General features: G+C 42.7%; 1 protein-coding gene across 6 annotated transcripts in view; it reads left to right on the top strand.

Moving 5' to 3' along the window:
* The window catches only part of KMT2E (lysine methyltransferase 2E (inactive)), a 2,078,550-nt gene that overhangs the window by 540,006 nt on the left and 1,515,708 nt on the right, over positions 1-22,836 (top strand). For all 6 annotated transcript variants that reach the window (XM_078680502.1, XM_078680521.1, XM_078680476.1 and 3 more), the window contains one exon: positions 8,392-8,472. In XM_078680502.1, the coding sequence (XP_078536628.1) occupies positions 8,392-8,472 (81 nt within the window). The remainder of the gene's footprint in view (positions 1-8,391; positions 8,473-22,836) is intronic.

Genomic DNA, 22,836 nt, shown 5'->3' with positions numbered 1-22,836 from the left:
TACTGCTTGCAGAAAATGTCCTTAAAATTATTTTTTCACAACCCCCTTGATAAGAACTCCTAGAGCAGGGTTATCTAACTCTTCAGAAGTGAGAGTTTACTTCTAGTCACTGTAAATTGTATGTATTAGATAAGGTAAATAAAGGCTAAGCCATATAGATGCTGCCTTTAAAGCACCCAGTCCCACGAGCTGTATATTGAAAAGCTTACAAGTAGGATCCCCAGGAAACAGTATGTTCGAGGCATGCTTTGCATACTCTTGCCATCTATTGTTGGGTCCGGATGTTTGCAAGTTGTTTTTCTTTGAAGAAGTCTTACCAGTCACAATGTAGGTGACTTCTTCTTTTGGTGATAGTGCACATGGGGATCGACTCCATTGTTAGATTGTTTTTTTCCGCTATTGGGTTCGGGCGTGAATTGCTGCCTTCTACTTCAACACCGGTTCTCGGGTTCCCTTCGGTGCGCAACCCACTTACCCTCAATGGTATTGTTATTCGATCGCGTTTCCCTTCTCCGCTTATCGTATCGTTCAGGAAAATCTCTTTCGATCAGGAACTTTATGGTTCGCCGTTAGGCCTAGCCGCGTTGGGACAGCTCGTAGTCAATGGAACGGATTCCATTTAAATTCTGTACTCTATGCCATGCCAAGTACCCGCGCACGACTCACACAAAGTGTGCAACTTGTGCCTCTCCCGGGAGCACAATGAACAAGACTGCAACGTGTGCAAATCCTTCTGATCCAAAAAGACGCTCCGTGACTGTCAGGCTCGAAGTCACAAAATGCAACACCACAACAGCGGCTCCGCTCCGGGTTTCTTCAGGGAAGATTCCGAACACAATGTCTTCGACGCTCAAGGAGCCGAGGAAGAAGAACACATTTCCCGGTCAGAAGGTGACTCCGACGTGGACGAAGACATCCCGCAGGGTCAGCGTATCGTGTGTACTGATCTTTCCCTGCCCCAAACTCTACCTCTGACTAAGAAAAAAGCTCCGGTCCCTCATCTGCCTTTGGGCCAAGGTTGGCACCGAGACGTTTCCAATGCCCCGCTTTCGGGCATGGCACCGAAACAACAATTAAAGCCTTCCGGATCTAGATCGAGTCGGCCACATTCGGGCACCGAGCGAAACAGTCAGCACCAAAACGGAACACGTTTTGGTAACAATTTCCTCGGCACCGAAACTGAAATCATCTTAGGATCAGAAAACTTCGACTCCGAAAACATAGGCTCCAAAAATATTGGCACCAAAACAAAAAACTACTTCCACTCCATCAAAGGAGCATTGTGTCGACGTCCCGCCTTTAAACCCAGGCCAGAAACAAAAGGAACAAGTCAACAATCCCAAAACTGGACATATTCATGCAAAATTGCCATTAAAACGTAAACCAGAAATGGAGGACACCTAACACATTCCTCTTAAGAGAAAATATGTTGGTACTAATCCCTCTCCTCCTCCTCTATCACCTCCTTCCCCATCTAACCCAAGTTTGATGATAACACCCACACAAACACCCACACATTCACCACCACCACAATCACCTGACAAACAGGATGATGGGACTGGGATAGACAATAAGAGTCCATATCCATGTGACAATTATAACACAGATCCAAACACAGATAAAGATTCCTCCCCCTGATCGTAATGTACGGTGCCTAGGGCGGCTGAATTCATGGAGTTTAGCTTCATAAAGAGTCACTTGAGAAGGATTTTCTCTTTGAAACACTAAGCTCTTCCTAAAGATCCACTGATACACCTATACTTAAGGAAATGCTAAAACATGCAGACGACATTATTAAAGATCCCGTTCACGCAAGAATTCTTACACCAACGGTAGATAAGAAGTATAAATCTGCACCAACAGATCAGTTTATATCAAGGGTCAGTTACCATTATTTATTTATTTATTTAAGCTTGTACCGCGCACAGCTACCCACAATGGGTTTCCCGGCGCCAGGGATAGACTGTAGAAGAAAAGAGAATGTCACCTTGACTTAAGGCCTCTGCCGACTATTGGTCACGCTTAGTAAAGAGCAGGGTCTTCAAAGCCTTACGGAAGCGGAGTAAGTTGGTCTCAGATTTTAATGCCAATGGGAGGGAGTTCCAGTATTTAGGACCAAGAGTGGAAAAGGAGCGGCCTCCCATTTTTGCCAGCTTCCATCTTGGTACTGTGAAATTGCCAATGTCCGATGACCTTAATGAGCGCAGGGGTCTATAGGGTTTTACCAGCCCCAGAACATATACTGGGGCGCTACCCTGCTTAGCCTTGAACATATAGCAGAGTGCCTTGAATTTAACGCGTTCTGGGATGCTCAACCAATGGAGGTCACGCAAAGCGGCAGTGGCTGAGGTGCGTCTGGGGACATTCTTTAGCAGGCGCGCGGCCGCATTTTGCACCACCTGCAGCACATGTATAGTGGCTTTATCTGCGCCCAAATAGAGAATGTTGCCATAGTCCAGGCGTGATGTTACAAGTGCCTGGACTACAGTTCTGCGAGAGGAGAGGGGGAGCATCCACAAAATCTTGTGAAGCCATCGCAAGGTTGAAAAGCAGATGGCTGAGACCTTAGTAGCCTGTTGTCTCATAGTTAGCCTGTCGTCAATAATGACGCCCAGGTTGCGAACTGCAGTAGATGGTGTAGGCGCATTTCCCAGTTCGATGGGCCAATGGCGAGGACCCCAAAGATGTTTGTTCTGTCCCAGAATGACCACCTCGGTCTTCTCCCCATTCAGCTTGAGACAATTTCTCCGCATCCAGTCGGCCACAAGAGTGAGGCCCGACTTGAGTGCGGAGATGTTGTTTACGTCTCTCCCTGACAAGGAGAAGACAATCTGGGTGTCATCTGCGTAGGAAAACAGGGTTAGCCCAGCTTGTTCGACTATGGTTGCCAAGGGTTTAACATAAATATTAAATAATAAAGGGCTAAGAATTGAGCCCTGGGGGACGCCGCGGGTGGAAGGACAAATGGCGGAGGCAGCTTTAGAAGAAAACACTTGGAAGCTTCGGTCACTAAGGAAAGACGCCAGCCAGGCCAAGGCCTGGCCTGCCACACCTAGAGATTTCAGAGAGTCAATGAGGATGGAATGTGACACGGTGTCGAAAGCTGCGCTCAAATCCAGCAGGATGAGCGCCATGGTGTTTCCCTGATCGACACCGTGCCTAAGACTCTCTGTCACCCCCAGGAGGGCTGTCTCGGTTGAGTGCCTAGGCCGAAAGCCCGACTGAGAAGGATGGAGAAATCCAGTGTTTTCAACCAGTTTGGAGAGCTGAGAATTTATATGTCTCTCCAATATCTTTGAGAAAATTGGCAACAAGGATATAGGGCGAAAGTTAGCAGGATTTGAAGGATCTGCACCCTGTTTTTTTAATAACGGTACAACCATGGCGTGTTTCCAAGGTTGTGGGACATGGGCCTCGCTCAGAGAAGCGTTGAGTAATTTAATGATGGGGGGATGAGTGAGGGGGTCTAATTGTTTTAATATTTTGGCCGGGAGAGCGTCCTGTGGGGAGCCCGATCTCACACTATTTAAACAGGAGAGGAAAGAAATGGCGTCTAAGGGCTGCCAAGTAGTGACTACTGCATCAGTGTCATTGTTTTCCAATTTTTGGACTATGTCAAGGGCAGTGTACATAGTACCTGGAGGTGTAGTGAAATTTTCATAGATAAGATCAACTTTATCTATGAAGTAATCCGCTAAGGACTGACACTGAGTGCCATCAAGTGCCGGGGGAGGAGGGATCGAGTTAGCACCAGTCAATTTTTTGACAATAGTAATAGATGCCTCTGGTAAAAGAGTAGCTGCACAGGCAGCCAGTTGCTGGCGTATTGCCAATACCCAGGCTCTCTTAGCTAGATATGACAGAGCGCACTATGATGAATTGGAACAATTTCTCCAATTTCTACCTGATGAACATAAGGCTAAGGCACAGGACCTAATTCAGGAAGGGAAACTAATTTCAAACACTTCTATTAGATGCGGCTGACACTGCCGCTCATGCAATCAACACCAGTGTCTTGCTAAGAAGGCACGCCTGGCTTAGAATTTCAAGGTTTAAACCTGAAGTCCAGGCTTCTATCTTAAATCTACCTTTTGATAAAGAGCATCTCTTTGGTACTGTGGTAGACACTTCATAAGAGAAGATGAAGTAGGACACAGATGTTGCAAAATCTACGGGAGCCCTGCAGTCCCCATCCAATTAAGGTTCTTTTCGTCGCTCCTTCTACAGGGGGACTCCAAAAGCATATCTACAGACAACACCTCAACATCATATAGAGGCAACAGTCAGTCATCCTGTTCAAGAGGTTACTTTTAAGGTGGATTTAGAGGCAATAATGGCAAGGGAAGAGGTAAAGGTTCCACATCCGCACTGCTCCCTCAACAAACAAACAGTGACTTGCCTCCTCTTTCCCTGATCATTCCACAGTTGTCAGGGAACGTCTCTCTCAATTCCTCCCCGTCTGGCATACAATTACTTCAGATAGATGTGTCCTAGGAATTATCCAATCTGGTTATTGCCTGGAGCTTACCAATAATCCCCAAACATTCCTCCATGTTCACACAAAATGCCGCCCAAGCATCTACACCTCCTCAAGCAGGAGGTTCACTCTCTCCTGCAAAAGGGAGCTATAGAGCCCGTACTTTTATAATATCAAGGATCCGGCGTGTACTCCCTTTACTTTCTAATACCCAAAAAAGACAGCTCTCTCAGGCCTATACTAAACCTCAGAGAATTTAATCAATATATATTTACTCAGATCACTTCCACATGGTGACACTTCAACAATTTATCGCACTCCTACAGCAAGGCGACCTTATGTCTACTTTGGTCTTAAAGGACGCATACTTCCATATTCCAATACATCCTGCACATCGCAAATATCTCGGGTTTGTAGTAGCGGACAACACTACCAGTTCAAAGTGCTTCCATTCGGAGTCACCACTGCTCCCAGAGAATTCACCAAATGCCTGGCATTAGTCGCTGCTCACCTGCGAAGACAACATATTCATGTCTTCCCATACTTGGACTATTAGCTCATCACAGCCAGTTCTTACCCAAAGTGTCTACAGTACACTCAAATAAAAGTACAAATACTGCACGATCTCGGATTCACAGTAAATGTGTTGAAGTCCCATCTCCAACCCTCCAACACACTTAGGAGCCACTCTCAATACTAAACAAGGTCTAGCCTGTCCCAATGCAGCCAGAATCTGCAGTATTCAGGCTCTACTTTCACAGTTTCAGCCCAACCAGTCATTACCAGCTTGAATATATATGCACCTACTGGGAATGATTGTGTCTTGCATCTTAATAGTTCCCCATGCAAGACTTCAAATACGCCCACTTCAGGAATGCTTAGTACGTCAGTGGAATCAGTCTTCAGGTAAATTGTCAGATCTAGTGTTGGCAGATGGCCGCACCCATCGCTCTCTGCAGTGGTGGAATCCACAAAGCCTATCCAAAGGGCGGCCCTTCATCAACCCAGTTCCACAGACAGTGCTAACAGCAGACACATTGCTCACTGGTTGGGGAGCTCATCTCCAGACTCACACAATTCAAGGTTTGTGGCGTCAAAAGCACCTTCATATAATAAATCATCTAGAGCTGCTAGCAGTATTTCTAGCGCTCAAAGCCTTCCAGACTAACCTTGCAAGCAAAACTACCCTGATACGCATCGACAACATGACAGCCATGTATTCCATACAGAAACAGGGGGGAACATACTCTCTCCCACTGTCAAGCCTTGCGCAAGCCATTTGGAGGCGGGCCATACATCACAAAATGTATCTCCTGGCAGAACACCTCCCAGGGGTAAACAATCAGATTGCAGATCTTTTCAGCAGGCAGAGACAACAGATTCATGAGTGGGAACTTAACCCTCAAGTTCTCCTCCCATGTTTTCAAATGTGGGGGTTTTCACACACAGATCTGTTTGCAACACACCAGAACGCAAAATGCCCAAACTTGGCCTCCAGGAATCCACACCCATTTTCCAAAGGCAATGCACTATGGATGAACTGGTCAGGGATATTTGCCTATGCTTTTCCACCTCTCCCACTCATTCTACTAGTTGTTCGTTCAGAAGCTCAGACAAACATCCCTCATACTAATCCTAATAGCTCCCACATGGGCCCGCCAACCTTGGGTCACTACCCTGTTGGAGCTATCAGTAGTTCCTCATCAAAAACTACATCTCACATTTTCAGAGTAGCGGTTATCAAAGCTTTTAGGTAAGGACTCAAAAGAGTTATTCCACCAAGACTTCCACCTGCTCCAGTGTGGAATCCTAACATTGTTCTTACCAGACTAATGGGTCCACCCTTCGAGCTATTGCACAAATGTGAACTGCAATTTCTCACTTGGAAAGTTGCTTTCCTCATTGTTATTACATCACTGAGGAGAGTGGGTGAGCTTTAGGCATTAACCATATAGGAGCCATTTTGTCAAGTCCACCAGAACAAAGTGGTCCTTCACACTAACCCCAAATTCCTACCCAAAGTGGTACCTGCCTTTCACATCAATCAATCTGTTGAGTTGCCTGTGTTCTCTCCTCAAACAGATTCAGTGGCAGAACAAGCTCTACACACATTAGATGTTAAACACGCATTATTGTATTACATAGAACAAACAAAACCATTTTGTAAAACTAACCCGCTCTTTGTGTCTTTTGCTCCACCACACAAAGGCAATCCTATTTCTAAATTGGGTATTGCTCGGTTAAATGTATTCAAACATGCTGTGCAAAAGCAAAGAGGACTTTACCAATACCGCCTAGGATGCATTCCACCCGCTAACTAGGGGCTAATATGGCTTTCTTAGGAAACATCCCCATAGCTGACATCTGGGAAAGCTGCAATATGGTCTACACCGCACACATTCACCAAACACTATTGTGTAGATGTGTTCCCGAGACAGCAAGCTAATGTAGGCCAAGCAGTACTTAAAACACTCTTTCAGACAACTGCAACTGTTTCAGGTTAGCCACCGCTTTGGGAGAATACTGCTGTATAGTCTATGCAAAGAGCATGTGATCTACAGATCACATGCCACGAACGGATAATGTTACTTACTCAGTAAGGATCTGGTCTTGGCATGTAGAGTTGTAGATTCACATGTGCCCACCCGCCACCCCTGGTACCTATACCTGTTGCAGTTCTTTCTTACTTTATATACATACGCATGGTCGGCTCCATTCTCACCCTCTGCAGGAAAACAATCCAACAATTGAGTTGATTCCCATGCGCACTGTCACCAAAAGGAGGGGTCACCTACCTCATGACTGGAATGACTTTGAAGAAAAACAACTTGAAAACATCTGGACCCAACACCAGGTGGCAGGAGTATGTGAATCTAAAGCTCTACATGCTAAGAACAGATGCTTACTGGGTAAGTAACATCCTTTCCTTTTGATCGTATTTATGAATCACTGCTGAGAGGTGAGTGTTTCAGTGGGATTTGTGGTCTCTTTTGTGCAGTACATTGGTTGACACTGCTCTAATTATGTGAATCAGAGATCAAAAGGCATCAATCATGATGTCAGTTGCCTCTAAGTCCATTGATTGATGTCCAGAAAAAGCCCTCCCATCTGAAAGAGGTATCTAGTCACAACATCATACAGATTCTGTCGTTGGTCAGAATCCCAAATCAAAAAGTTTTCTTTTATCTACATATTTAAGCATAAATGGCAGAAATGAAGAGCATAATATGACTCTAGCCTAGTGTTCATTTGTAGAAGTATTTTTTATGGTAAGTAACTTATCCCGTCTTGTAGAGTCATCTGAAATTTTGCGTATCTGGTGTTACTAGTAAGTACACTTTACTTTTCCTTTTCTCTTTTTCTCTTTTTCTTCCTCTTTCTGTCCTTTCTAAATTCTTCTCCATTGTTTTTCAATTTCTTTTTTTTGTATTCTATTTAGTTCTCTCTGTGTGCATTGCTCCACCAATCCTGCCCTCTCCAATTTTCATTTCCTCCTCATCTCACCAGGATTTAATTTTAATTGCTCCGCAAATGAATAAGATGCATTTTGACACCAGCTTCCCGATGGCGCACACAGCAGAAAGAGCTGAGCAGCTTTTACCCATGAAGATCCCAGTTGTATCACAATAAACCAATAATTGTGGCCTAGTCTCCAGTCTTTCTATGAGTATATCATATTGACCTACCTGTTTTGCTAACAAGATGGAGTTGTTAAACATAATATATGTTGGGGAATTAAGGCAAATCAGTTTGTATGTGCAGCATCTTGCCACTTTGTTTTTGAAAGGTATTTTGTCTCTGTTCCCATGAACTAAAATTATATTTGCCATGTGAAAAGTAGGTATCTACAAACTTTGTTGTAAGCTTTAAACTTATACTTGGATCTGAAACCCCGTTTCTCTTTTTTTTGGAAGTGTTTGGCAACATATAGATTGCATGGGAATTGACAGGCAGCATATTCCTGACATATACCTTTGTGAACGTTGTCAACCCAGGTAAGTCTTAGGTAGTTGATATGTTACACAATAGCATTTAGAGAAATTGCGCCAAACTGAATTGAAGTAATGTGTTTGGATTCCACACAAGCCTCTCTCTAATGGCATGTTTATTGGGTCACATTATTTAACGATGTTAAATTCCAAATCTGGGGCTCTTCTCTCTTCCAAAACTGTATGGATTAGCTAGTCTAGCTGCAGTTTATACTTGTGTACCAATTCATACAATAAGGCCAGCTACAGGTTGTGGTAATTAATTTGCTACTTCCTGCCATTAAACCTGATGATGCCTCGCCGGTGCATGTTTCAGAGATGTTCTGACCCTTTACATGTACAGATAGTCCTTAGGCTGTAGTGCTGGGTCTTGGATAGATACACATGCTTCATCCCCTTCATGGAACTGGGAGTCCTAGATTGACTTACAAGTAGCAGTGTTCAGCATTTGCAGGTCTGCATGGCTTTAAATAATGTTTATTAGCCCGATCACTCATTGTGAAATGCTCAAGGGACGATTTACAAAGGGCCTCCACACTCTTGGGGGAGGCCTGGCAGCCATGGCGGAGGCCCAGCAGCCATGGCGGAGGCCAGGCAGCCATGGCGGGGGCCAGGCAGCCATGGCAGGGGACCTGCACTTATGACGGGGTACCTGAACTTGTGACGGGGGCTGCACAATGGGTAACTGCAATACAGAGGTTCCACCACGAGTGCGGAGGCACCTTTGTGAATCAGGCCCTTCGTTTTTAGCCAGTGAGATGTGAGTATGCAGAACTCGTTTCCCCTGGAAAGGAGTGAGTGCAGCAAATCGATCTAAGAAAGATACAAATGCTGGAAAACTGTAGTTGTACATGTATTTCTTCTTCAACGCTTGATCTTTGAGAGATGCTCATGCTGGAGTCAAAATAGCAAGCAACACAAAACTGCAACATACATGTATGAAAGTGTTTTGAGCTCTGCAAACTAATTTCACTCGAAGGTTCCCAAATTAAGACTTAAAACAAGAGCAGGATATTTTTCTTGGTTGCAGCTGCATCTTATTAAAATCTGCTACCATTTCACCTACGTGCTAAATCTAATTAGTTGAAATTTAGGAGCATCTAAAAAATTTGTTAATTTCTGTCTGTAACAAATATGATGTGTTGCCTTGCTCAGATACTTGGTGATTGTATAGAGTTTTTGATTTTCTTCAGTCATGGTACCTGTTGGACTTATCCGCCTTAGGGTGGTCTTCCCCCAACTTTTTGCCTGCCTCCCTCCATTTCCTGACCTTGTTTGTGCTGGATTTAGGACTGTGTGCACTTCATCACTGATGACCAGCGCTAAAGTGCTTGTGCTCTCTCTCTCCCTAGCATGGTAATATTGGCTTGACCCTCTTGACATATTTAATTTACTTATAAGTCCCTAGTACAGTGCACTAAATGTGCCAGGGCCTGTACATTAAATGCTGCTTGTTGGCCTTCAGTACTTATTGTGCCACACACTTAAGTAGCCCTCAAACCATTGCAGAGCCTGTATGTGCAGATTTACACTGCCACTTCGACCTTGAAAGATAAGCCTCTTGCCATCTGTAAACCCTCCCTTTTTATACATATGAGTCACACCTAAGGTGGGCCCTGTATGACCCTAAGGGCAGGGTTCAATGTATTTAAAAGGCAAGACACATACTTTTAAGTTTTACCTGCCTTGATAGTGAACAACTCCCAATTTTGTTTTCCACTACTGCAAGGCCTATCTCTCCCATAGGATAACATTCAGATTACCTTATTATCTCCTTTAAATGGAATTCCTAATTGTGAAGCGATAGCCTTTTTAAATTGGTGTCACTGAACTCATAATTCAAAATCACAACTTATACTAAATATGGATTTTTAAGTTACAGTTTAGCAAATGGCACTTTTAGAAAGTTTATAAAAAATAGAAACCTGGCCTCCAATTTTTCAGGCTGCTGTTTTTTTCAGCAGACAAAGGAACAATGCTTTTAGTCACTGTTCCTTACTTCACTACTTTGACACATTTTAAACGTTTTCTACAACCATTTCAATTCTCAGTGAAGCATTCAAAGGGTAAATTTTTTAGATGAAAGTTAAAACATACATATAAACATTAATGTGGAAAAAAAAAAGGTTAAAAACCTGTGCGTAACATTAGAAACAATTACACCAGTCCATACTGATTGTACATAAGCTCTCTCAAACCAAAGGACCTAATACTTTGCTGTTGTTTCGAGACGAGCTGCCTATGGGGAAAAGAAGATTTTAGGCATCTCTCTGGGGATATATTTGTAATAAAAACCCTCCCAAGCGTCCTATTTAATTACTGTCCGTCATAGGCAACAAGAAAAGTGCCAACGCATTTCCAATCCTCATGTAACTTTAGGGATTATTGTCAGGCCAAAACCACGGTGTAATCTGTGAAAAATTAAAAGGGAAAATTGTTTAGGACCAATATTGACCTTCTCTCCTACATTATTCATGCCTTTGTGCATGGATTATAATGTACCTGTACTTTTGATGGGGACATGCAGTCAGTTTGACTAGCCCTTTCTTCTAAGTAGCCTTGGTGTTTTCAGGTATGCTTACCTAAATAGTGGGGATTATGAATGGAAGTCATCTACTTATGTACTTTCAAATGTCAGTTAAATTGACCTATCACGTGTACTCAGATTGCTTACTTGTGGGGTGGAATATTCCAGATTGATGTCCAAGCAGGACGTAACGCCATCAGGTTTAAAAGACTCTAGCTCCTTTACTTTTATTTCTGTAACCGCATGGTCATGAGAGCCATATTTCTATGCCTGTAATGCCACACACATTTAAATTACTAATCGTCTTCAAACCGAGCATCATAGTATGGGCTCACAATCTTTTTACCAATATGCTTACTTGAAAAAGGCGTTTTTTTACGCCCTCGAGTGGCTACAATTACTTGGCCAGTGGCCTGTGAGATTCGGCGACAAGCGCCCGAGTTCTTTCTTTCGATTGCTGCAACAATAATGAAAAGACGTTTACACGTGAGTGTAAAGGAGGGAGAGGAACATGTATTTAGTGTTCCTTGGTCTTTACTGATGGATTTAATTAAGTTAAAGCTTGTGCTTATCAGTGAACTGCGTGTTACTGTTCCTGGATGAAACCCAATTTGCAGCGTGAACCGTTGCAACATTGTAACGATGCGGTCCGTGTGGCAGCCAATCGCGTGCTGTCCTTATTCATCCTGATTGTTAGCAGTCGTGCTCATTTAAAACTGTGCATTTGTGCTTCTTTAAAAAGTCGCAAGCACTCGAGTACAAAATGAGATGAAATGGCACTCACTGTTTGGCTTCTCGTGAGATGCTAACTCCATCAGAGATTGCAATCGGTCGGTTACGCTTGTGCCGGCGCTGCCCATTCTTAAAAGTTTTTTTCAAGGACAGGACGTCTCATGGGGATGTTGATGGTGTTATGGGTGTTGTAATCTTTTTTCGACTTGTTATTAATTATACTGTAGTATTGTGATCTGAGATAGACTGGTCGACTCGTCTGAAACATCGCTGTTAGTGGCTGATTTTAGGGGGATTAAACCCACAACTACTAGTGCATTGCTAGAATAAGCTCTGACATTTCGTTAAGACCTTTTGAGTGCAGTTGAATTTCAAAATTACATATGCTTCTCTTTTCAATAATAGATTTTCAACGTTCCCTCCACGTAGTGGTTGCTTTATTCCTGATAGCATCGTTCATACAAAGTCTTTCTCCGAATGGTTGTTTTCCACAAAGTGTGACACCATGGGCGCTGTTAGTACCTGCTTTTATATACAGGACTGATGTTGTATGATTCTTTGGTTGATTGGTCTTCCCAACATACTCCAGAGATGGCCGTATTGTTTATGGCACTGTTTGACGACAGGTTTATTACCAACAACAACACATTTAGCAAATTTATTTCGCAATGGTACTGGTATATAGACGATGTCTGGTGCCTGTGGAGTGGCACAGAAGAACGTCTCGAACAATTTCATGATTGGTTGAACATGAGACATCGTGACATTAAATTCACTGTCACAAATAATAGTACTACGCTCACGTTCCTTGAAGTAGAAGTATTTGTGCATGATCAAAAATTAAGCACAACGTTACATCGTAAACTCACGGATCGTTACACAATTCTTCATTGTTGAAGCTTTGACCCGCGGAGTTTGAAAGATAACTTACCTTATGGGCAACTATTAGGGAGCCGGAGAAATTGTGCATGTGAGGAAGACTTTATGATAAATGCTTGAACCCTGTGTGACCAACTTAAAGAAAGAGGATATCCTAGAAAAATGTTGAAACATGCCCTAAAGAGGGCATGGTCACGCCTGGAGAAGTACTACTCACAAAGAAAGACCAGCATTGTCATAGCCAATAGGTCTTGCCTTTGGGACCTTATAATTGTTTAGTTATCCAGCACAATATCCTTGGTACAACAACATCAACTGTTGCATGGCTAAACACTTATAAGGTCCCAAAGGCGAGATCTATTGGCTATTCCAATGCTTGTTTTGACATGCTATAATTTTGAAGTAGTAAAGGGATTAGGAAGCATAAACTTTGCCTCTGTGTCCTTAATGAAATTGAACATGCTTATAATAGCTAGCAAATGTGTCATTAAGCACTATTCAGTTTTAAAGCACTGCAGTGAGCTATTGCACATGAAGGCGAGTTCAGAGAGCATCCTGCAAGTTAAAGGTAAAATGTCAGAAGGCTGCAAAAAAGATTATTAATGCAATGTAAAATATTATCGTCACAAGTTTTAACCTACATTTATTTGGTGTGTTGCTCATTTGAAATGGGCGTTTTATTTGATTTTGACTTTAACCGCAAATCTCTGAAGAATTGTTCCTTAGCTATTAGTGTTTCCCACTCGATCCTATTCCTTCTATATTCATTGTTGCTCTGCATTTAATGTTTATATGGGTTTGATGTTAAAAGGTATGAGTTGTGGTCTCTTCCTTCAACTGTGTGTTCTTGATTTAGTTAGCATGTACATCAATACCGAATGTGTATGCTTAAAAACTGATCTAGTGGAGCAGTTGTCAGACCTGGACCAAGAAATGGATTTAAGGAGGCCCTTGCTAAACATATGACCTATCATAACTGTGTTTATTATTTTGAGAAGGACTCTTCGTTAGTTATATAGTTAAACGTTCTTTGAACAGTAATGGCTACCGGTGCAGTATTTAAGAAAATACACCAATTGAAGATGGCTATTTCATTAACAGGTGTAACTCCCAGTCACAGGGAGGCAAAACAAATCTACATAAATAATATCCCTGTGGCATGAGGTACTCTTTGAATGTAGGTGCAAAATGGGATGCATCCAGTAGAAGAATTACATTGTGACCTGTTTACATTAGTAGTGTTGCAAATGCGTCACTGCGCTAAAAAGAAAAAAAGAAAAGTTGTGTTATGTGGGTGAAACAATAGTAGATGATTTATCAGAGGGTGAAATACATTCATACAGAAAGAAGGGTGAAATTGCAAGAGAATAATGTAGCACGCTGATGAGGAGCCCGACAGTGCGAGGGGACAGAACACCCACAAATTGGAGTCAATCATCTAAAATATATTGGGAAACAACAGATGTAAGACCAGCAGTACAGCCATTAAATTCTGCACCTAAAATGTATTTCATCAACAAATGCAAAAAGCTGAAAAGCCTCATTTTCCGACACTCACCCAAGGCTCATATGTCATAAGTCGTCTCTTATCTTTTCCCACAAAATAGATACACGTATGAGGCACTCAAGGTATAAACCAGCTGTCCTTTACACATGGTCTTAGGCACCTAAAGGTCACAAAGAAAAAGAAACCACAGGACCAGATGGGACCCTCCCTCACTTTAGAAGAAAATATTAAAACCTGAGATGACAAACATGCCCAAGGCACTCATACAAGAGACAAAAACAACTTCATCCAGGAATTCCCGATCCTGATATTGTGACAATAAAGGACACCACCAAAGCAATGCCCTGTGTGGAAAAGGCTGTGACCTGAAAAGGGGAGGGGGATAGGTCTGGTCTGATCATTAAAGGAGTCTTTTCATTTGAAGATAAACTAGGCACTTGACTTGTTTTCTGTGTAGTGATGTTTGAATTGCATTCGTTTAATCTGGGATGACCAAATTGTGAAAAATCAAAAAAGGTGCATTGCATTCCACAAACAGAAGTAGAACTGCAATTCTTCATTGGCCGAAGGATACTGAATGAGTTATCTGACAATGCTCAGCAACATAGAAAACACGCAATATGGCAATGATACGAATTAAACGAGACATTTGGGGAAATATATGAAACATTTACACAAGGTACCACCTGTGTTAAGTTAATTTATTTCTGCTCTGCCTGCTAGCTAATTCTATATTGGAACAAATGAAATATTTCTCCCTCTTTATTATACTGGGTGTCTGAAACCCACAATTTGTTGGGACCAGTGGTGGAAAACCAAAACTCCCATGGAAACTGCAGGATGTCTGCTCACCCTAAATATATCACATCTTAACTTCTAATCCATTAAACTGGAGTAACAAGTGCAAGAAGAATCTAGAATGCTTATTTTTCAAAGGTTCTTGTTTGCAAATATTCTGAAAGATAACGAAAATAACAGCGCACAACGATTTGTTTTACGACAAGTTAAATCGTATGCGACGGTGCCAACAAACTAAGGTTAAGGTTCATTCACACAAGACTACCATAGATTATGCAACGGGATCCTTAATTGTATGCTTCTGGTTGACACTGGAAAGGTTATTTTGTTTCCAAATAGGCGACTAGGATGTCCCTTTGGTAAGCGCACAAAACATACCCAGAACATGTTTAAAAATGGTAGTGGGTAAAGGATTAAAATGAGACCAACGGCTATGTACTCAAGCAGACAGGCCACTCGAAGCAGACTTTCATTAAACTAACTGCTGCTCGGTTCCCAACAACTGTGTACTCAAGCAGACAGGCCACTCGAAGCAGACTTTAATTAAACTAACTGCTGTTTGGTTCCCGACAATAAAATTAATTAAAAGTGATATGGATTCACGATCCATAAAAATATAAAGTTCACTTTACCTTCAAGACTGTCATTTTAAAGTGTGATCTCGAGAAACAGTTGGGATGATAAGGACATTCAGTTATATGTGTGAAGTGTGGCTCAGTGGTTAGAGGCGGCAGACCCGGAAGCTGAGATCAGCCGTGGACCAGGGTTCGATTCCCCGCCTCGGCGGGTCTCTGGCTCAAAAATTCCACGGACTCGACAATTCTCGCTCCGGTGCCTACTCGACTCACGGGGTCACACTCTGCGACTCTGGGCAATAGCTTGCTTAATCTCCACTACGGCCCCTCGCGGCGGGATACCTGGCTTTCACCTTGTGAATACCCTGCCGGGGTATCTCTCACAGGGGAATACCAGGACGGGTTCCCTAAGCAAGCGCCTTGAGACCCCTGGGTGAATCGTGCGCTATATAAATCGAAATACATTTACATTTACATTTATAAACTGCATTCCAGTTTACAATATTGGCATTTAGCATGTGTAACAGACCAGGGTCATTTCCATTAGCGAAAGGAAGCGGCTGAGGACATACTGCCTGAAATAATCAAATACTGCTGCCCTTTTTGACTGACTGACTGACTGAAATATTTGTAAAGATCCAGAAGCAAGAGAGGCAGAGAAGCAGGTTGATCTAGACAAAGAGCCAGGTTTTTAGTTCTTTTCTGAAACTCATTTTAGATTTTTGGACACGAAGAGTTGGGGGTAATGAGTTCCAGATTTTTGCCGCTTGGTATGAGAAGGACTTTCCCCCCCACCGAGCTTTATTTATTCTGGGTTGGCAGACGAGGTCAAGGGTGGATGACCTTAATGCGCGCGGGGGGATGTATCTGGGTAGTAGGTTATTGAGGTCGTCTGGTCCGTTACCGTGGAGAGATCTTTGGACCAGGCAGAGAGCTTTGAAGTGGATGCGGCGCCTGACCGGGAGCCAATGTAGCTCTCGAATCGCCTTGGATGTGGGGTGGCGTCTGGGAATGTTTAACAGGGCTCTGGCTGCCGCATTTTGGATTGCCTGAAGTTTAGACATCTGTTTTTCTCCTGCTCCCAAATAGAGGGAGTTACAGTAGTCAATGCGGGATAAGACCAGGGCTCCCATTACCGTTTTCCTAAGGGTGACAGGGATGTAAGGGAGGACTTTCCGATTCAGCTTGATGTTATGAAAGCAAGCTGAGGTCACTTGGTTCACCTGGGCTTTGCAGGAGAGTTCTTTGTCTAATAAGAAACCAAGGTTTCTGACCTTGTCTACGGGAAGAGGACAAGTTCCTGCTTCGGGAGGCCACCATAGGTCGTTCCAGATGGAAGTTTTGTGGCCGAACTCGATGACTTCGGTTTTATCCGTATTCAGTCTTAAAAAGTTGTTACACATCCAGTTCTTAACCTGAGAGAGGCAGTTCCTGAATCGTTCTGCGGTGGCGTCGATAGATTGGGAGATGGACACAATGATTTGTGTGTCATCGGCGTAAGACACCAATTGCAGGCCGTGGGATCTGATCAGGGCAGCTAGGGGAGTGACGTAAAGGTTAAAAAGAGTTGGAGACAGTGCTGAGCCTTGGGGGACTCCACCCGGAAGGGAAAATTCAGTGGATTGCAATCCATTCCAGACCAGATGATTAGTGCGATTGGTTAGGAAGGAGGCAATAAGGGCCAGTGCGGAGCCGGTGAATCCGAGTGACGTGAGTCTTTTTAAAAGGACGGCATGATTCACAGTGTCGAAGGCCGCTGTGAGGTCTAAAAGTATCAGGGCCGATCGCCCACCTTTATCCATGGTTTTGCGAATTTTTTCAGTGCCCATAATAAGGGCTGATTCTGTGGAGTGTAGGGGCCTAAAGCCGTGTTGAGATGGATCAAGTAGCTTTTCTTCCTCCACATGACGCATTATTTCCTGATTTATAGCTTTTTCCAAGATTTTTGAAGGTAGGGGCAGACAGGAAATGGGCCGATAGTGTTTGGGTTCAAGAGGGTCGAGGGATTCTTTCTTGAGGATAGGTCTAATGCAGGCCATTTTCCAGTTTTTTGGAAATTCTCCTTGGGAGATGATTTTATTGAGCAGGGGACAACAGGTTTCTTCGGCAAGCACATGGGTACTTGGTTGTAACGATTATTGAAAATTTGTGTCCAAGAAAGATAATTAATACAGATTTACCACCACTAGAAGGGGGCATTGCACAGAAAATAGTTAATTGCCTTCCCTTGGGCCCAGATTAGCCTATTAAGTATTGCTTCCAGTTTCCGAAACCATGATTGTTCAAAAAATAATGGGATCGCTCTAAAAATGTATAGGAATTTTGGGAAGGTAATCATCTTAATAACATTTATTCTCCCCATGAGCGTCAGGTGTAGGTTGTGAATCCTTTCGGTGTTCCTTTTAACTTTATCTAGTAATGGGGCCATATTAATTTCTACTAATTTATCTAGGTCAGTGGTCACCTTTATCCCTAGATATGTAGCTACGGGAACAATTCTATTGTCTTGGTGTATTGTGTATTTATTTTGAACGATCTGGGTTTTGCCTTTATTAATTGAATATCCTGCAATCATGCCAAATTTCCAAGCCTCCTGCTCTATTTCAACTAGCGCCCTCCCTGGTTTTGGTGTTATAATGGCCACGTCGTCTGCATAGGCGAATAGTTTATACTCCCTCCCGTGCAGTATCACTGGGTGGATAATCCTATTAGCCTCAAGTTTTCTAAGCAGGGGATCTAAATATAAAGCAAACAGCAGCGGCGACGCTGGGCAACCCTGCCTGGTCCCTCGTTTGATCTGAACTTCCTTAGTATAGTTTCTATTTATTCTTATCCTGGCTATTGGGTTTTCATAGAGAGCCTGAATTGCCTTAATGAATCCCTCTCCTATCCCGAACCATTTCATAACCCTCCATAAATAGTCCCACGAGACCCTGTCGAAGGCCTTCTCAGCATCGAGAAATATGGCTGCGACAGGATCTCGCAATACCTCAACTGCATCCAGAATGGTTATCATCTGCCTAGTATGTTGGGTCGTGCCTTTTCCAGGAATGAAGCCATGCTGTGCAGTACTAACTAATCCTTCTATGATTTTACTAAGTCTTTGAGCTAATGATTTTGAGAAGATTTTTGTGTCTGCATTTAGGAGTGTAATTGGTCTATAGGACCCTGGCTCCATCGGAGGCTTGTCTTTTTTGAGAATCACTATTATGTCTGCGCCTGCCCATGACCGTGGTATCGAGCTCCCGTCCTGTGCCTGTCTAAGGGTTTCTAGCATATCCCCTCCCAGTTGCTCCCAAAAGATTTTATAAAATTCTGACGAGAAGAGCGTATCGGTACATGGTTCTCCCAAGGGAGAAGGGAGGTTGAGGAGCTCCGGACTTTAGACTTTACTATTGGGCAGCAACATTGCAATACGCACAAGGGTTGTTAGGTGGTGGGAGTATTGAGGAGCAGGATACAAATGTATATAGAGCACTTATTGGGGATGAAGCCAAGAATGGCCTGCTGAAAACAGTGGATTATAACTATTTTAAACACACTAAGTTTAAGACTTTACAAGCGGCTTATAAAATCTGGCGAGGGGTGGCAAAGAAGCTGGGGTTCGGCAGATATAATCATTACACACGACTATATAATAATCATTCATTACCAGGGGAAATATTCGGCGATTCAATTATGAAGGAATGGGATAACAAGGGGATTAGAAAGATAGGAGATCTTATGGACATCGAGGGGACAATTAGACAATTTCAGGACTTACGGAGGAAATATGACATAAGAGGGAACAATTTTTTTAAATATTTACAACTAAGAAGTTATCTAGCAGATAAAAGAGGAGGACCAATAGGGTTCGAATTCAGTAGGATTATGGAGTACATAGAGAAGGCGGATAGATGCACAATCAGACAGCTTTATGCCGAATTGTATACATTAAAAACCGACGATATAGATAAGTTTGCCACTAAATGGGTGGAAAAGGTGGGTGCCTCCATGGAGGACTTACAGACATCTTTGAAGTTAGGCCACACAGTTTTATCTTCTGCAACATTACAATCGCAGCACTATAAAACTATATACTCTTTATACCACACGCCAGCAAGAATTGCACAATGGGGGGGGGGTCAACGGAATCACATGCCCACGTTGCAACTCATCAGAGGCGGATATTGTCCACATGTTTGCTCAATGTCCACAACTACATACAGTAAAAGGGGCAATTGAGAACTTCTTGGCAAACTCGTTGGGAATCACACGAAAACTGACAGATGATATTATAATCTTAGGAATCGCGGGCGAAACAGAGGAGCACCACATAGAATTTATGTTTATGGTAACAGCGGTGTATCGAATTGGAATCGCGAGAGCATGGCTTGACAAGGTTCCCCCCACTTTTGAACTCTGGATAGCAAGGCTGATTTCTACTTACAATCTGGAAAAAGCTATTTATGAAAGAAAGGGTAGGAGGGCGAGAGTGATGGGGGAAAGAATTTGGCAACCACTAACTCGCTGGAAGCAGAGTAAGACTCAAGGCGGGAGCGAGTAGAAATGGGTAAGAAGTCAGAAAATAACGCTTAGGATAGGTTTGCACCAGGTTGCATTATGGTACGCAGATAATATCAAAACACATAAGAATATGAGTATTTGCATTACTTTGGGTTCTTTTTTCGCTTAATATTTTATGAGATTGATCTGCATGATTTGCTCTTCTCTTTTTGTTTATTACTCTTCTTTTCTCTCCGTATATTGATTGTCTTATGTGCTATTTTGGTGTACATTGTAAAAATGGGTTAAAAAATCTTTTAAAAATAATAAAAAAAAAAAAAAAAAGAAAATAGTTAATTGCCAAACTAACAGACCCACAGAGTGTTTCCCCTGCGGGAGCGAGCAGGGGCACCATCTGTTTGCAAGATAATTGCAAATAGATGTCGCGAAAGCTCGCTCCCACAAGGGAAACGCCAAATGTGCACGCTTTGCCATTGAAAGCAATGCAAAGCGTGCACGTTTTTAGATGAAAAAACGAATCGATTTCAAGAGGTCCCCTCATGCGCGGCGTAGGCGAGACCTAAAAACCCACAGTTGGAGAGACTTGTGTGTGTGTCCACGTTTGGACCACACACTAACAAATTTCGCAAGATTGTGTTGACAAATTGGCATCTCTTAACAGAATTGGAATGCCCGATGTAGAAACCCTTGTTTACAATGAAAAAGAGCAGAATCATAGGCCAAAGAATCATCAGAACAGATATCGCTAAAGCTACCAAGAAGACAGATCTAAGAACCCAATGGAACATGCAGCCCATTGAAGGACATCACAAATGTGGCAATTGTTCTGCATGCAGCACCACCATTGAAGGTCACAAATTCACATATGATTCCATCAAATGGACCCATAAGGAATCTACCAATTGTAAAACCAAGAACACTGTTTATGCCTTCCTGTGTCCATGCCCAAAATTTTATGTTGGGAAGACCAATCAACCAAAGAATCGTACAACATCGGTCCCGTATAAAAAAGCAGGTACTAACCGCGCCCATGGTGTCACACTTTATAGAAAACAAACATTCAGAGAAAGACTTTGTATGAACGGAATCAGGAATAAAGCAACCACTACGTGGAGGCAACGTTGAAAATCTATTATTGAAAAGAGAAGCATATTTAATTTTGAAATTCAATTGTAGTCAAAAAGGTTTAAACAAAATGTCGGAGCTTAATCAAGCAATGCACTAGTAGTTGAGGGTTTAATCTCCCTAATATCAGCCACCAACAATGATGTTTCAGGTGAGTCAACTAGTCTATCTCAGATCACAATACCACAGTATAATTAATGACAAGTCGAAAAAAGAAAAAAAACTACAATACCCATAACACCATCAACATCCCCATGAGAATTCCTGTCCTTGAAATGTTATTTTAAGAATGGGCAGCATCTCACGAGAAGCCAAACAGTGAGTGTCATTTCATCTCATTTTGTACTCGAGCGCTTACGACTTTTTAAAGGAGCACCAATGCACAGTTTTAAATTAGCACGACTGCTAACAATCAGCGCGAATAAGGACAGCACGCGATCGGCTGCCAGACGGACCACATCGTTACAATGTTGCAACGGTTCATTCCGCAAATTGAGTTTCATCCAGGAACAGCAACACGCGGTTCACTGATGAGCACAAGCTTTTAACTTAATTAAATCCATCAGTAGAGACCAACAAACACTGAATACATGTTCCTCTACCTCCTTTACACTCCCATGTAAACATCTTTTCATTATTGTTGCAGCAATCGAAAGAAAGAACGCGGGCGCTGGATGCCGAATCTCACAGTCCACCGGCTATGTAATTGTAGACACTCGAGGGCGTAAAACAACGCTTTTTTCAAGTAAGCATATCGGTAAAAAGATTGTGAGCCCATACTATGATGATCAGTTTGAAGACGATCAGTAATTTAAATGTGTTTGGCATTACAGGCATAGAAATATGGCTCTCATGACCCCGCAGTTACAGAAATAAAAGTACCGGAGCTAGAGTCTTTTAAACCTGATAGCGCCACGTCCTGCTTGGACATCAATCTGAAACATTGCACCCCCCAAGTAAGCAATCTAAGTACACGAGAGGTCAATTTAACTGACATTTGAAAGTACATAAGTAGATGACTTAAATTCCCAATCCCCACGATTTAGGTCAGTGTACCTGAAAACACCAAGGCTGCTTAGATGAAACGGCTAGTCAAACTGACTGCATGTCCCCATCAAAAGTACAGGTACATCATAATCCATGTACAAAAGCATGAATAATGTAGAAGAGAAGGTCAATATTGGTCCTAAACTATTTTTCCTTTTGATTTTTCACAGATTACGCCATGGTTTTGCCCTGACGATAATCCCTAAAGTTACATGGGGATTGGAAACGCGTCAGCACTTTTCTTTTTGCCTATGACGGACAGTAATTAAATAGGACTCTTGGGAGGGTTGCTATTACATATATATCCCCAGATAGACGCTAAAATCTTCTTTCCCCCATAGGTAGCTCGTCTCGAAACAACAGCAAAGTATTAGGTCATTTGGTTTGAGAGAGCTTATGTACAATTGGGATCGCCTATAGTGCTACAACAGGGTGTTGCACCCCAGGTTAATAATAGCGCACGTGAATTGTTTAGAAAGTTGGAGAAACTTATGCGCTCCGAGCAGGCCAAATGGTGGGAGCACAAGTCCTTGTCACGCTACTTGGAAGTTGGCAGAGTCCCAAGGGGGCTACGAATTACTTTGGCCCCTAGCTACGAAAGTCCTGACCCGGACATGTTAACAGAGTGGGCCGAATGTAATTTAGAGTCCTCCAGCAAGTTAATTTGCATCTTG

This window comes from Lissotriton helveticus, chromosome 1_1, assembly GCF_964261635.1.
Source record: "Lissotriton helveticus chromosome 1_1, aLisHel1.1, whole genome shotgun sequence".
Classification (NCBI taxonomy): Eukaryota; Metazoa; Chordata; class Amphibia; order Caudata; family Salamandridae; genus Lissotriton; species Lissotriton helveticus.
Note: the sequence above shows the minus strand (reverse complement) of the source record. Positions and strands in the feature narration are given on the sequence as shown.